The 17,316-nt window shown below is 36.1% G+C and overlaps 1 protein-coding gene across 1 annotated transcript in view; it reads right to left on the reverse strand.

The window, feature by feature from the left end:
* Positions 1 to 17,316, reverse strand: part of LOC140160645 (peptidyl-prolyl cis-trans isomerase D-like) — a 41,766-nt gene that overhangs the window by 3,436 nt on the left and 21,014 nt on the right. Inside the window, exons 8-9 of the mRNA XM_072183907.1 lie at positions 16,303 to 16,432; positions 15,739 to 15,890 (exon numbers count right to left, since the gene is read on the reverse strand). Of these exons, the coding sequence (XP_072040008.1) occupies positions 15,796 to 15,890; positions 16,303 to 16,432 (225 nt within the window). The 3' untranslated portion in view covers positions 15,739 to 15,795. The remainder of the gene's footprint in view (positions 1 to 15,738; positions 15,891 to 16,302; positions 16,433 to 17,316) is intronic.

Raw genomic sequence — 17,316 nt, forward strand, 5'->3', positions numbered from 1 at the left:
TCATCCCCCCACTTTTCCCAAAAAAAGTTGAGATTTTTAGACCACTGGATACCTCTGGCTACATAATGTTTATATACCAAATATTTCTTGCAGATTAATTCGTTTAGCAAAAATATCGCTAAATTTGAATTTCGTTCTGGTGCACCAGAACGAAATTACAACACATTGTCTATGGAGCAGTATAATACACATAATCATGCATAACTCGCAAACGCAAAATCGGAATCAACTGAAATTTTGGAAATAAGCTTTTTTCGTGGATATCTACTGAAAAATGTCATAAAAAGAGGATGCTAGGATCACGAAATACTCCTTTAATTGCTCATATCTTTGGAACTTTGTTCAATTTCAATAGGAGTTTCTTCAAAATGCAGCTTTGTAAATGTTTTTTACTATCCTATAAGTTCCAACTGATTTTGCTTGATCGCATCACATATTATGCTAAATAACCAAAAATACTCAAGTTTGAAAAGTGCATCCGTTGGCCTGGTTGGATGAGATTGGGCTATTACAGTTGAAATCTAAACATCCCTCATGGAAAACATGGCCTTTATCTTTCACACAAGTCTACCAAAGTCACCCATTCAGGTAAACCCATTTAAAATTCACACTCCCTGGTTGGAAGCTTAATAAGCTGGGAAATAAATGGGGGCCAGGGGCCATTTAGCCCCTGGTTCATTGAAAATAGCCCCTGGTTCCTTGTAAAACCCTGTGAACCAGGGGCTTTTTTTTACAAAGTAGCCCCTGGTCCAGCTGCACTTCTAATTTCCCAGCCTGATTGAGCGAGGTATCAGAATGTACACAACAAATTTTCCCATCCATTGAATAGCCCCTGGTTCATTGAAAATAGCCCCTGGTTCCTTGTAAAACCCCCAGGGCCTTTTTTTTGAATAGGTCCTGGGATTAAGGCCATGTCTTCCACAGGGGTGTATGGATTTCAACTGGAATGGCCCATGGTGGCACCTAGGCCCCGGGGGGGGGCACTTGTATTTCAAGGTGGACACCATGCTCATGTAAAAAAACAAGTAAAAAGGGCTGTTTTTCAGCATTGGGCAAGTACAGTGCTGTACCTGTTTAGGGTGTCAAAAACGCCAAAAATCAGGAAAAAGGGTATACTTTTCCAAGCAAAATACTTGCTTAGGGTACCAAAGTTAAATGACAAAATAAAAACGGGTGAAATAGGCTATGTTTGGCTTCTATCAGAACATATGTGACTCCTCGCATACAACTGAGCCCGGATGTCGCCAATCATCATTTTTGAGATATTCAACCAAAATATTCTGCTTGAAATTAGCTTTAAAATGATGTATATCATGTCTATAGTACTTGACATTTAAGTAGTGAAAATCAATAAAACAGTCAATAAATCCTTTCTTTCCTATTGTTTATTGTTAAGTTCGATGGAGCATATCTCAATAGTGGCACTGGCGACATCCGGGCTCAGTTGTGGCGAGGAGTCACATATGGTAGGGTAAAATATTAAGAAACATCAAACTACTAATATTAAACAAGAACCTGAACATGAATTTTTACTTTCTTAGCGTTAAAAAAATGGCAAAATACTTGTTTAGGGTATGTTTTGCATGCGCTGAGTAATACTTGTTTAGGGTGCGTTTCAAGAGTCCATACATGAGCATGGTGTCCATCACGTAATGTAAGTGCCCACCCCCCCCCCCCGGCACCTACAATCCCCGAAAAATGTCGTTGAAACGCTTTAGGCATCTTGAATGAAATCCAAAGTGTATATTTAATGTGGATAAAAATGTTCAATATTTGGAATTAGAAGAAAGCTGGGCCATCAATTAACACTTTTCCTTCCCCCACCCCCCATCATTCAATGTTGCGACACTTTGGAGACACGCTGAACACATTTGCACGTTTCAACATTGCACGGGGAGTGGGGACTAATTTTCCCTAAAGACGCTTTTAATGTTTCAAGACATATTTCGGGATTGTATGAGGCAAACGCTAAAATTAACATCTGATTTTAATCTTTTGGCTATAACTTTAAAACTACTTGATAGAATCACTCCAAATTTTCAATGAATATTAGTTAGTGCATAAACTATGATATGGGTATAAAATAAAACAACTAATTGTATCAATTTTGACTATATCGCCCTGCACTACAAGCAGGTTGCACCCCCACCTGTGTATGTCTACAATCATAGATTGAATACAATAACGCTCTTTTCAAACATACTAATCTTACAGATGTGAGTGATCAGCATGATATAGTTCAATGCATACGTGTCGCGTGAACGCTGCAGTGCAGGGCAATATAGTCAAAAACGACCTTTTTCACCTTTTTCAGACCAACGCCCCCACCCCGAGCAAAAAACAAAACAAAACGAACCAATAACAAAATCGCATTAGCACGCTTATGAAGTAGGCCTACTCATGCAGAGATATCTTTAAAATTGATATTTTATTTGCGTGAAATGGTAAAGTGCGATTGTAAATCGTCCCATTGAATCACATAGTGATTTGACGGTTTACCCTAGCCTAATACTGAATATTAATACAAGGAGTTTCTTTAATTTAGAAATGGTAAACCGTTGACAAAATTCATAATTTAGGCCGATTTGGTGTCAACTTTTATTTGTAAAGTGTTTTGTTTGAAAGCTTGTTAAAAACTACATCTAATTTTACTATTTTACGTTTTGTTAGCTCTAACATTATTTACATTTTACTGATTTTAGCAAATGTAAATCGTCTGTCGAGATTTACCATTTTCATAATCACGAGAATGCAATGCGCACCCATATATCACGGAATCCCGTAATTATTTCATCATGACAGCGTGGTGTAATGGACAGTACTTCAGACGGTGAAACGGAAGGCAGTGGTTCGAGCCTCAACAGTTTCACCTTTTTTTTGCCTTTTTTGTGTGTGACTTATTCAAACCAGTAAACTATTCTTCTGTATTCATGACAATTGACATTGTGAAACACGAAAATAAGTTTTAAAGCCCTAATTTATCTATGGCATGATAATTGATTTTTTTAATTGTAATAAAGACACAAATAGATCCGGACATCTTTAAAGGTTATGAATATGGGCACTATAGCAATTGTAAGATAAACTATTCTTCTGTATTCATGACAATTGACATTATGAAACACGAAAATAAGTTTTAAAACCCTAATTTATCTATGGCATGATAATTGATTGTTTTTGTTTTAAATTGTAATAAAGACAAACATAGATCCGGACATCTTTAAAGGTCATGAATATGGGCACTATAGCAATTGTAAGATAACCCCCCCACACACACACACACACACCACACACACCCACACACACCCCCACCCCTGCTCAAGTTTCATACGTTTCATAAGTATTTTACTTATAGAGTGCTTGCACATAAGGTCATTAGTTCAAATCATCTCCTCTATAGGCACGCTCCAGAAGATATGCAAATGGATGGAGTACAAAAGAATTATTTGACCACTACCTAAATAAAAGATGAGTTGTTTTATTTTGTGCCCACATCATAGCCTATCTATTAATGAATAGTCATGGAAAATTGTTCACGCTTGGTACCTATGCATTGAACTATATCATGCTGATCACTCACATCTGTAAGATTAGTATGTTTGAAAAGAGCGCTATTGTATTCAATCTATGATTGTAGACATACACAGGTGATGGGTGCAAGCTGCTTGTAGTGCAGGGCGATATAGTCAAAATTGATACAATTAGTTGTTTTATTTTATACCCACATCATAGCTTATGCGCTAACTAATATTCATTGAAAATTTGGAGTGATTCTATCAAGTAGTTTTAAAGTTATAGCCAAAAGACTAAAATCAGATGTTAATTTTAGCGTTTGCCTCAGACAATCCCCGAAAAATGTCGTTGAAACGCTTTAGGCATCTTGAATGAAATCCAAAGTGTATATTTAATGTGGATAAAAATGTTCAATATTTGGAATTAGAAGAAAGCTGGGCCATCAATTAACACTTTTCCTTCCCCACCCCCATCATTCAATGTTGCGACACTTTGGAGACACGCTGAACACATTTGCACGCTTTCAACATTGCACGGGGAGTGGGGGACTAATTTTCCCTAAAGACGCTTTAATGTTTCAAGACATATTTCGGGGATTGTAGGTGATCCATGCAAAGACAACAGTGGACAAAGACTAACTATATTTAGTTTAAATGTTTGGTTTCTTAAGCTTAAAATGTAGGCTTATGTCACCCTAAACGGTTAAAATACAACTAATAACATACCTGATGATTTGCCTGTGCATCAGCCTTCAAATTTAATTACTACATACAGGTATTTCTAAGCACATGTACACACAGTGCTACCTTTGAACTCCAGATAACACAGGGAGATAGTTCAGTGTAGACAAATCTACAGAATATCAATCTGTATGCCTATCTGAGGCCTGCTTTAGATAAATACAAAGTTTCCAAGTTTGGTACAATTACCGAATAGGGTGCAACTTGCTAGTCTTGAGTCCAGTCCTCGTTTACGGAGTTTAGGGTTGGGGTTAGTCTTGTAATAAGACTAGTAGAGTTGCACCCTATTCAGCAATCGCTCCCAAAGTGGATCAATGTTCATGAGAAATGCACTTATCGCATACATACAATGATTGTTTATGGCCTACTTTTGTAATGAGGGGGGGGGGATGAATGTTGTTATAATAAAGTAATAACATCAGGGGAGACCCATCGCTACTTTTTAGGACTATTTTAAAGTATAACCATTTTTTGGACACTCCGCTAACCAACAGTCCTATTTTTTGTCCTAGACATACATGTACCAAATGAATGATCTCAGTGGTTGCAACTTTTTGCATAGAGGGAAGAGTGATTTTGAGGTTGCAAAGATATGAAAATTTGCCTAAAATGTGGCAATTGTTGCCCAAAATAGTGCAATTTTCAATGACTTCTTGTTTTGACTGGGGTGTGGGCAGAATGGTTTAGCGAAACTAAAAAAGGGCTCTACTTCAAAAATTAACAGGATTGCTCACACTGTTATCAATTGCATTTGCTACACAAGATGGGTAGGATTGACATTTTACCCACCAGACAAATTTCAACCACCAGTGGGCTGGACAGGCAGGTGTTAAAATATACACTTTGGTTCGCCTCAAGTTCAGTAGTGACTTTTTTTGCAGTTGCACTGTAAGTGTGCGGACAAACCTCTCTTGCATGCATGTGTGCACTCTTTGTGATTAATTTTTGTGCACAATTTAATATGCACCTATCCAGCCAATTAAGTGGCATATTTTCTAAGCACCATGTGGCCTGTACACAAAGCTGAAAGATGAAGGTCAGCCAAATCCAATGGTATTTGGTACTTAGTCTAGTTAGGTCAGATGATTCACAACTATGATAGTAAAAAAATCAGGTGACCCCCCTGGGGGAAATTCCATGACCCCCCTAAAATTGGCCCTCTTTTGACCTGCTTCAGAATTGATATAGCTTAAAAATGAACAACATTTGACATCATGAAAATGTACTTTGTAATAACTTGGGTCTGACAGAAAGTTGAACATTTTGGAATTGAACTAGGCTTCATAAGATGACTTATTCAGAAAAAATTATTTCTTTTGATAAAATTACGTAAAATCATGGTGGAATTTGGGCAAAAACAGGATTTTTCATAATTTTGAAAGTAGCGAAAAAGAACATTTTCAAATCACATTTTCTGCTATATTCAGGCTAACATTGGATCAAACCTTTTGGATGATATAACCAACATGTTGTACTTCTGAAATATGTTTAAATTAGCGTGGTACTTTTTTCCTATACTGCAGGGGAGTTTGTTGATTTGGGTGGATTTTCCGTTTTTGCTTGTTTTTTGTAGACTTAATTAACGCTTTTCCAATGTATAAGCATACTAATTGTTTTACATTCACAATACGGCTTCAATTCTCAAAAAAGGTTATTATTGATTTGAGTTTGATAACTATTTTCATGTGGATTTTGCTCTTTTATTATAGTGGAATTTGTTAATTTTCATGGAATTTGCATATGAATCTCCCTGCAAACTACTGATATGAAACTTGGGTTTCCTAGATTGATATGATAATTATTTTGATTGCTGATTTTAGAAATATGTTTCCAATAACAGAATGTGTTTGTTTTGTTTTAATGGAATTTGTTTTTTCCCAAGGAATTTGTGTCTTTTAACATACTTTTGAAAGTGGAATTTGCAACCAACTTACACTGTTTAGGTAATAAATCATATTTTAAATAAAATATACTAATCTTTAGTTAACTGTTATAGATCAGGCCAAAAAACGCAACATTTATAACAAAACAAAACAAACACCACGCCATACTTCTTATAATATCTACTACCAATGCAATGGAATTTTCATTTCTTTTCAAAGGCGAATTTACCAAATAACATTTACAGGTACTTCAAGCATTGTCTAAAATTGAATGTGAATATGTACATGTAATGATGTACGTGTACTCAATATCTCATTGAGCGTGAGACTCACGCATTCGGGGACTTAATCAGGTGTCAGGTCTATTGCCATTTGGTCTAATACCATTTGGTCTATACCCATTTTATCTACAGACTTGCCATTTAGTATGGAATATTTTCTCGCAAAATTCGAGGACTGGGTTGGAATTACGGACTTTTAGCAAAATTGTTATGTTATTATCAAATGTATAGGGGTTTGAGGTGATATTTCCTAAACTTCGTCAGCAATTGACATTTATCACATTTGAAATACACTTGCAATGTACAAATTTTTGAACATGGGAGGAGCTTGAAATATGGCTCTTAAAGTGGTACGTACTCAGAAAGTTTAAATGACCCCCCTGGGGTCAAATGTTATAAACTTACGGTACAAAAACAACTGCATGGATTTCTGGTTGTCCAATGAACTTACGATGCTTCTTTGTGTACAGGTGGCCATTCAAACTTTCTGAGTGCATAATCCTACCACTTTTAAGAGCCATATTTTTAAAGCTTCTCCCACTTTCAAAACAGGTAAATTTCAAGTGCATTTCAGTTCTGATGAACACTTATTGGTATTAAGGTTCAGTAAACATCACCTTAAACCTCAATTAATTTGATAATAACAGAATAATGTTGCTCAAATTCAGAAATTTTACCCCCACAAAAATCCAATTCAGTCTCCTTAAAACCGCCATTTTAGACTAATTCACTACATTATGAGCGCCATAATGTAAACTAATGGAATTTGGAAAGCACATTTTCTGTCAAAAAATCATGTTACACCATCTCCAGACACACCCCGATTAATCTGTGCGGTTTATGCAGACCCCTTCCAGACCAGTCTTGGAATTTTGCAAAAAAATATTCCATACTAAATATCAAGTATGTATATACAAAAGGTCTAGTACCAGAAAGGCTAACAATTACCACGATTGTCCATTTAGTATAATATTGTTTGGTCCAATAACCAATATGTCTACTGACCATAATAGACTAATAAACATTTGGTCTAATATTTTATTATTAACAATTTGGCCTAATTACCTTTTGATCTAATAACCGTTTGGTCTATTAACCGTATGGTCTAATAACCAGTTAGTCTAATACTATGTCATCAAAAAAATCGTCTACAACTGGTTACGGGCTGTAAATATATGTAAATGAGACGAGCATGTGTATAAACATACTACATTCATCAAAACTTATGCATTATTCCTCGGAATTCTCAGAATTAAAGCCATATTATAACATTTATGTAAAAAGTAGATTAGTATTTACTTTCCATAAAATGTTAGCTTTTATTGTCAGATATGTCCCCGAACAAGTGGGGTAAAGCATAGAAAATTGGAATTTACTACTAGCGCCCATGCATGTTACTCCCGCGGTTGTAATACGGTACGATCCTCGGGGTGTGTGTGTATGTATATATAAAGTAGGCCTACATAACAATCGTGTAAAAATCAGAATTAAAAAAAAAATTGAGGGCGTTCTCCTCAGCAAATGTTGTTATACTATGGCTTTAATATTGTTTGTTATTGTTTATAATTAAGAAGAAGACATGCGGCCTGCATTTTGCCGGGCTATTTGTTCTTCTTTTCCGGTCTTTACAAGGTATATAAATAATATAACCGACACTAGGCTCATCATGCATCACCGGGGGCACAGGCATGGGACATGGGCCAGTATGAGTTATCTGCCACTCCAAACATTAAAACGAAACAGGTTTGCCTGTTTACGTCATTTGCATAGAGTTGGAATACTACATGTATTATAGGCCTGTAATAATCCCTGTTTATGAAACACAGCGAGCAGAGGCGCCCTGCTTTACGACCACGGTAACCCCGGCCTATGACCTCAACATGTGTAGTAGCATCATTGCGCCTACATAGCCTCACACGTGATATTAGACCAATCGGTTAATAGACCAATTAATTAGTAGACTAAATGCTTGTTAGAACAAATGGTTTGTATACATTAGACCAAATGGCTATTAGACTTAATGGTTATAGACCAGATGGGTATTAGACCAAGTGGTTCATTGGAATAAATGGTTTTAGACTTTTTGGTTATTAGGGACCGTTCACAAACACTTGTTGGGAGGGGGCTGATGCAAAAAGGGTGAGGGCCTGAAAAAATTTGATCCTCCTGGGGGGGGGGTGAAAAAAATGACCACAAATTTTCACGGGAAAATTGAGTTTATATGCTTTTCTATGGGGTTGACCCATAATTTTCATGTCAAAAAGGGGGGGGGTAATGGTAATGGGACCAAGTGGATGTAGTAAAATCTAACAAATTCTCACACATCATCAAATTTAATTTAGGGATTCATTCATGAACATTTTGTGAAACTATACTATTTCTTCATCATATACCATTACTCACGCAGAACAGCCGGTCCTAAACGCTGGGCCATATCGCCGTTGTTTAGTCTCAAACAATCAAGCGCTACCCGTTAGGTAGCGCAGTATGTATGTAGGCATATATGAATGTAAATTATTGACCAAATACAGCCAAAAATGGGATATTTGGACATTAAAAAGTCACTTCTAGGTAAAAACTTGCACTCAGTTGTTATTAATAATCAACATACTGATGTTATATAATATTTTATTTCTGAATAATACAGATTATAAAAAGTATTAGACAATATTAATATGCTCATTTTGATTTTGTTGATTTACGAACTAATGCAAAATGCAATATTTTAAAGACCCCTCAAAATAAATTGGAAAAAGATACCACATTAGAGAAAGCATTTTTCTATAGGCAAAGGATGGGAAATATTTATCTAAAAAGGTCATATCAAACTCAGCCTGAATAAAGGCAATAATTAAGTTAGAAATTAAGCAAAATTTGCATTTTTTCTCATTTTCGACATTTTGAAAATATGGGTATATTGAGTTTATGAAAAATCCACCTTAATGAAATTGCTGGCTTCTGCAAATTTGTGAGGAGATTCACCAATATATGTATTTTCAATACCAATTTGTTTGGGAGCTGTTGAATTATGGAGTTTCCTACCATATTTCCTGGAAATGCGATGAAAAACTGCTTTTTAAAACATATTTTAGGTGATTTTGGAGCGATTTTTAGGGGGTGGTCATATTTTTTAACGGGGGGCTCCAGAGAATTTTTTAGTGTCGTGATTGGAAAGTGTTATCAAAACCTATCAATGTCCCAAAATATTATTGATGGCGGCCGACCTTCATCTTTCACGTCTGCAGGAAATTAGAAAATATGCCACTTAAACTTATGATTTGATTGCCCAATTGCACAAATTTTTAATATTTTCCTTTATTATATAATACTTAAAACTGTTTCCTGTACCATACAAATCAATGGTGAAGACAATAACAATTTGACATTCACATCCCATACGATAAAAAATTGTTGACCTGCAATTTGGGCTCAAACTTATTGGCAGCCCTGGTCAATCTATTCCTCCAAACATAATCTACACGAGTTATATCACACATATCAAAGAAAATTGATGTACAGTCATGTAACATTGAATACCCATCCAATGTGATTTTATTAGCATCTATATTGGCTGTTCTGAAATATATCGCTATTTCTTGACATTATTTCCATCCATGATAAGTCAAAAAAAAAAAAATGGTTTGTCTCTCAAAGCTCACGAGTGGTTTGAAAACAACTGCGAAATGCGATTTTTTTTATTTTTTATTCCCAACTTTTTTCATGGTATTTGGAGAAAAATATCTGAATTTTTCTGGAAAAACTAAAAATAATTTTTTTTTTTTGCAATAAAAAAAATTTCTGCATTTCTTTTTTTCCAAATATCACTATTTTACAAATGCGCGCGCGAGCTTTGAGACAAACCTTTTTTTTTTGCCTAAGATGACTACAACAGGTGTCTAGATTTGTTTTGCAAGCCATGAACCATTTCATTAAGTTACTATAAAGTTGTAACCAAAGAGATGACTATAGTTTGATCAGCTCATAATTGGCGGGCCTTATAACATCGCAGATTAATAATATCATTATATTTTATTTCGAGAAATGTCTTGTGACAACTCCCCAGAAGTATCACACATTATTATTCAAGTCCTATACTTTATTTAACACGCACAATATAGACCAGACAGGTCAATAATATCACTCTTAACTTGGGTCTACTTTTTGGCGTAGTGGTAAAAGCCTTACAATTCCTGCCGATTACGAGCTGATCAAACCATAGCCTGGGATCTGAATATCCCAGTGTGTAATGCAATGGTAAATCAGCCATATTGGTTTGTCAAGTATGGAGACAAAAATGGTTGGGCTATTCTATTTAAAATCAACACTACCCCTGTGGAAGATTTTGGAAATATCTGCCACAAGGGGAGTATGAATTTCAAATGGAATGAACACATTAGGCAGCTCCATTGGAATTTCATACACCCTCTGAGAAAGATTCAACCTGAATCTTCCCCTGATGGAGCTGCCAGTGTGTTAATTCCATTTAAAATTCATATTCCCCCTGTGAAAGATATTTCCAAAATCTTCCACAGGGGAGTGTGGATTTTAAATGGAATAGCCCATTTCCGGTATTATCGGCAAAAGCCTAAAATCAAACAATTTGCATTTTTAAGCTACATGTTTGCACATGTAACACTTAGACGTGTGTGCTAGCTGTCGCAACAATGTATTCCCCTGTGACACACCTAACAAGCATACACTTTGAATCCAAGGTTTGACAGCGACTGGTGAAATAATCTGGAAGTACACTATTTTGCCCTCCATGAGTGACATGCAAACGTGGTGGAATACAGACTTTTTAACCCTATGAGAACTACCTGCTGATTGGCCAAAAAGAAGTTCTCATTATCAATTGAACCAATCAGCAATATTGTTAGAATAATTTCACCATGCAAAAAAATTGGGGTGAATTATTTGCAAAGCTCCATTCTGATTGGTGAATAAAGTGAAGATTCAATGTAATTGACCAATCAGAGGCAATGTTAGATTGGCAGGTAGTGCTCAGGGAGTTAAGGGGCATTTCGTGATCCAGTTTCATCCCCCCAAAATAGGCTATGATTTTTATATGATCGGAAAGTCAGAAACCTCTAGCTACGTAATGTGTGTGTACGAAAAATGTGTTAAATTCATTTGCTTGGAAAAAATATCATCAAGTTTGTATTTATGTTCTGTTTATAACACAACAAAATTACAACATAGCTAGTGGCCTATGGTATATTTTTTATCGTGTATCTCTACTGAAACCTATCATGAAAAGAGGATGCTAGAGTCACAAAATAGTCTATTGGTTGTAACTCATGATTGTCATTTATTAGACTAGATACATTGCTTATTGATATAAAACAGAATGAAAACATTGTATACTTGTTAGTTAAGAATTTTGAATACTTGGAAACTTTCTACACTTTCATTGGAAAGTGTTGAAGATAAACTCTTTCGCTATATACCGATTTGTAAATAGTAAGCCTGCATATCTTGTGCATAATATTTAATATTAGAAAGAGGGTAACTTTTACAACATGAATTTAGTGATAATAAATTCAATGGAATATCTTGAATTGCTTTCTTCCTAATTTTTAGTATGTGCTTGGAATGAAAAACATGCACAATGCAGGCCCGTAGCCAGTAATTTTGGGGAGGGAGGATTTTTGACAAATTGGACAATACTTACGCTATGCAGTTGAGGGCTGAGCGGGATATAGGGCAAAAAAAAAAAGTTTGTTTCCTGTAGCGCGTGCGCATTTAGAAGTTGACGGCGCATATTGTACACATTTGAATTTTTTTCACTTACAAAGAAAAAAGAAAAGAAAAAAAACCCGGAAAAAAATCACACAAAAAAATAATATAAAACACTACTGGAGTAAACATTTACACATTACTCCACAAATGTGTACATCCATATCAAAACGATGCACTTGTCGGCTGCTACATGTGTCTCATTTTACATAATAGTTAGGAATAAGTAACAGACTCATCTCAAGTGGAGGTCACCTCAAATCATACCAAAATCAACTGATTTAGGAATACAGAGAACATATTCCTAAACTATGTGAACTGGGGATGTTTTGAAGTGACGTCCACTTGAGATGAGTCTGGTATTTATTCCTAGCTATTATGTGAAATGAGACACATGTAGCAGCCGACAAGTGCATCGTTTTGATATGGATGTACACAAATGAGCATAGTGAAAAAATACTGCAGGTTGAAAGGGGGTCATAAATATTCTTGAATATGAAGAAATATGATTTTTTTTTGTGTTGGAGAAACCCGCTGTAAATTCCTGTTCCAATTTGCAGCGAAAAGGGTATTTTTTTCCATTTCAAGACCTGGATTAAAAAAAACCCATATTTCGCATTTGACTTTTTGGACCTGCTACAGGAAACAAACATGTTTTTTTTGGCCCAAGTTAAGTTGGCTTTTTTTCCCTTCAAATCCAGCACTAATTGAAGCCATTTGGTGCAACAATTTTATTAAATGTGGGTTTAACAGACTTAGTATACACAAATTCATGTGACAAAGTGGACTTTCTTAGGTGGGATTTGAAATTGGAGGTATCTATCCCCTTCCCCCTCCTCTGGCTACGGGCTTGATACAATGTATTTTATTATAAAAGCTTAAAAAATAGTTTAAAATATTTATCACAAAATTGAATTAAGTGAATGTACATGATTTCATCTACTATAATCTAACAATAAGGCCAAAAAAAAGTTTGTCTCAGAAACATTTGGTCAGAAAGGTATGTGCTACTGCTATGCAGTTTTTCTTTCTTTCTGAATTTACGGGAGGGCGGGTTAGTGCAATGGTCTTCTCACTCGCTTCTCACCACTGTGGCCCGGGTTCAATTCCCCGTGTTGCCACATGTGAGTTTGGTTGCCGATCAATGCTCGTCCTCGCAGGTTTTTCTCTGGGTGCTCCGGTTTTCCTCCTGGTCCTGCTTCTAAAATCGGACCTCTTCCCATATCACTGTCCCGTCATATCTGGAGGCATCCCTTGAATTTAGTAGCCTCTGAGCACTATTGGGTTTAGCCTGGCTTCGGCCGAATGTTATAAATAAATGTCCAATTTCACATTGTTGGGTCTCTGAGACAAACCCTTTATTTTTTTGCCTAATCACATCTAAAATACAACTTCTATTCAAACTTTTCATGCAATAGCAACTTTACAATTCTTCATATAACTTGAATAAATATAAATATCGGTACAATTACCGAATAGGGTGCAACTTGCTAGACTTGAGTCCAGTCTTCGTTTACGGAGTTTAGGGTTGGGGTAGGGCAGTCTTGTATTAAGACTAGTAGAGTTGCACCCTATTCGGCAATTGCTCCTAAATATCATATGAATGGTTACAAGTTTTTTAAACTTTAAAAAGTGTTGCTATAATCAGATGTACCGAGGGCAGGGGAGGGGAAGCAAGCATTTTGGCAAGTAGAATGAAAGGCAATCAATTTTTAGCATACCTGCAATTTATTGGGGGCACTTTTTTGATATTACGCCCTAAAATGGCCTACAAAAACAGTACAAAAACATTCAAATATGCAACATGTCCTGCTCACTGTGCTTGCATCACATGATTATAAATAAAAGCTTTAAATTTGAGTCCCTCAAAATGTTGGCAGACCACTTGTGACGGTCCATCACAAACCTTGTCTTAAGTCTGCAAATTTGATTTTGAGTTACAGTGCAAAATGGGCATGGAAGTCGTATTCATGTGTGCATGAATTGCAGAGTTCAATCAACTGTAACTCTACTTCTGGATATCGTATGAAGTCAAATATGATTTATCATTTTAAAGCTTATGAATATTTTCTAAACTTTCTAAATATGGAATCAAACAAAATAGACAGGAAGCCAACTTTACGGTGGATGGTCACATTTTGAGAACCACACGGCACACATATTATTGCAAAGGACTTGTAAACAACAAATACCCGTTATAATCACACTATGCTGATTACATTACATAATGTTGAACATATCAATACACTAAAAAACAAACATGATTGAAAATTCTTCAAATTTAATTACTTGTCAAGTCAGCTTTTTGTCCAAATGATAATATTTTGCACTTTTTTAAAAGGTAAGAAAGTGGTACATCCAGGGTCATACCAGGAGTAATTTGTTGGGAGGAGAGCACCGGTAAACGTTTTCCCTGTCTGCATTATATTTACCTGGTATGTTTAGTGACATATACATACCGGGCATTTTTATGGGGGGGAGGAGGAATGTCTTCCCACTATTGCTGACAAATTAGAAAATGTGCAATTTTTGCACTATTTTGGCCCAATATCATAGTGAATTTGTATGTTAAACAGGTTAAAAGGGAGATGCACACCGCATATTTATACTCTGATCAGCTCGTAATAGGCGGGACTCGTAACACTGTGGATTGATATAGAATGGCGTACACACAGATGGGCCCAGCACCTACATGAACTGCGCTTTGAGTATTGCGTGACCGATGCATGCTTTTGTGAATTTCTGTGTGTGTAAGTTGGGACTTTATTGACTCGTGCAGTAACAAAAACCAAATAATTTTTGCCTATTACGAACTCAGAACTGATCATAGTACAGTTGATTTCTGCCCTGGACTTCTAACTAGCGTGCCAGGTAAGAGCCACGGGTCCCCCTGCCTAATAATTATGTTCCTTTTGAGTAGTTTTGATCACTTGGACCCCAAAATATCAACTTCCAATTTAGTAAGGAGTCTCTGGACCCCAAAGTTTTAGAAGCTAGTGCTACCCCTGGCGATTGTTGAAAATGTAAAAATTTTATATTGCTAATGAAGTGTCAATTAGTCAAATAGAATTGATTGCAATGATGTAAACTGAAGAATATAAACTGCTGCTACAGTCTGTGTATGATAGTGATACATAAGGTCACCACTCATCCTTCTCATGTTGTATGTAACCCATTGTGTCCACACCTATTACCCGGGGGCACATCAAAAATTTTGTGGGTATGCTCCCCATATTTTTGAGGTGGTGGGTCTTTGGGAGCTGACGGCGTACCAGTAAAAGGGGTCTGCGGAGCTGCGAACCGGGCTGTGAACAAGTAAAATGGGGTCTTTTGGAGCTGCGAAAAGTCAAAATTAAGGGCCTTTCTTGGCTTTTTGGTTGAAAATCGCCTGAAAAAACAAGAAATATGAAGAATGAGCAATTTTTGGGTCTTTTGGAGCTGAAATTATCAAAATCAAGAGTCTTTCTGAGCTTTATTTTGGTCAAATATAGGGGGTCTTTCGGAGCTGCGAAACCCAAAAAGGGGGTCTTTCTGGGGGAGCATACCCGTATGGTCATTTGTGTTGAGTGCCCCCGGACCTATTACCTCTACATGGAACTATATCCAAACGGTGAGAACCCATGGAGTGTCCAGTCAGCATTGTCATGAGGAAGAGAATATCTTGGTGTATGCAGCCTTTTCGCGATTCTTCTCTTGTTTTATTGCGTATTTGGCTCTCTCAAATTCATTTTTGGCAGCTGCAAAATGAAATCAAATGAAAAGTAAATAATTTGGTGATTTTTTATCAAATGAAATCATCAAAATCCAGATTCAAAAACAATCCAAATTCATACATGTACCAAGAATTTTGCATGATAGGTCCAAGGGATAATTGAAACATTTGGCTAAGTATATGTGTAATTCGTAATTCTGCATTTAATGTCCAAATTGCTAAATTTGCGACGATAAAAGATGATTAAAAATGTGCTCTATTAACACTGAAAGATAGCATGTGGGTATCACAGTGTGGTATTCACAACATAGAAATGCGCTCTAAATGCTTTTGGGCATGAAGATAAGGCAAATAAATATCACATGATTACACAGCTGGTTTACAGGTTTCGGTAAGAAAGGTTGGGCTGCATACAGTGCTAATCTCCCATGTCTTACCTTTGTTTTCTGGTTCCCTTTTCAGTGCAGCTTCAAAGGCTTCCATGGCAACCTGGTAATTTTTGAGTGCCATTTGTGCTTTACCTCGTCTGAACCAACCTTTAGCATTATTCCTGTCATTTGACAAAGCCTGAAATAAAAAATAAAAGTTTCATATGATTAAATCTTAAGGGGGTACTACACCCCTCGATAAATTTGTGTGTATTTTTGCATTTTTCTCAAAAACTAATAACACAGTGGTAACAAACGTTATGTATATTATAGGGGCAAGGAATCCAATTACTACACTGGAATTTCAGTGACCCAAGACAAGCGATTCGTTATTTATGATAAGAAATAAGTTACCGCTAGGATGTACCTCATTTCCTATCATATATACTGAACCGCTTGTCTTGAGTCACTGAAATTTCAGTGTAGTAATTGATTCCTTGCCCCAATAATATACATAAATTTTGTTACCAATGTGTTATTATTTTTTGCGAAAAATGAAAAAATAGTCACAAAATTAAAACAGGGGTGAGGTACCCCTTAACTAGAGATTAATTACAGTGATACTTGTATAAAACAACCATGTGATCAGAAAGAGGTGACTCATAGGTTTGGATACATCCAGTAATGGACGAGAGCTAGATCCAAAACAGATTATAAAGAACCCACTAATTGAAAAGTGAAGAAGCAAGACCAAAGTCAACTTGGAAATCCACTGTACAACAAGGAGATATTTTTTTCATAGTCAGTTGAAGACATATGAATGATTTAGGCTCATCTCAGAAACAAGGTGATAGGGGCTGTACTACATGAAGCTGACCAGTAGTTACTCCCCATTCCAGAAAAATACAGCACTAATTTTTTGGGATTAAAAAAATATTATCAAGTTCTGCCAAATGACACATAGCTCAATCCTAATCATTCATTTAGTCCTAACTGGAGATAAAAGAAAAAGTTCACTATTTCACTTTTCAAAATTTTCACTTTTTTGTGTTACTTTAAATGACATGGTTATAAGAATGAAAC

The sequence above is a fragment of the Amphiura filiformis genome, chromosome 9 (genome assembly GCF_039555335.1).
Source record: "Amphiura filiformis chromosome 9, Afil_fr2py, whole genome shotgun sequence".
In the NCBI taxonomy this organism is placed as follows: Eukaryota; Metazoa; Echinodermata; class Ophiuroidea; order Amphilepidida; family Amphiuridae; genus Amphiura; species Amphiura filiformis.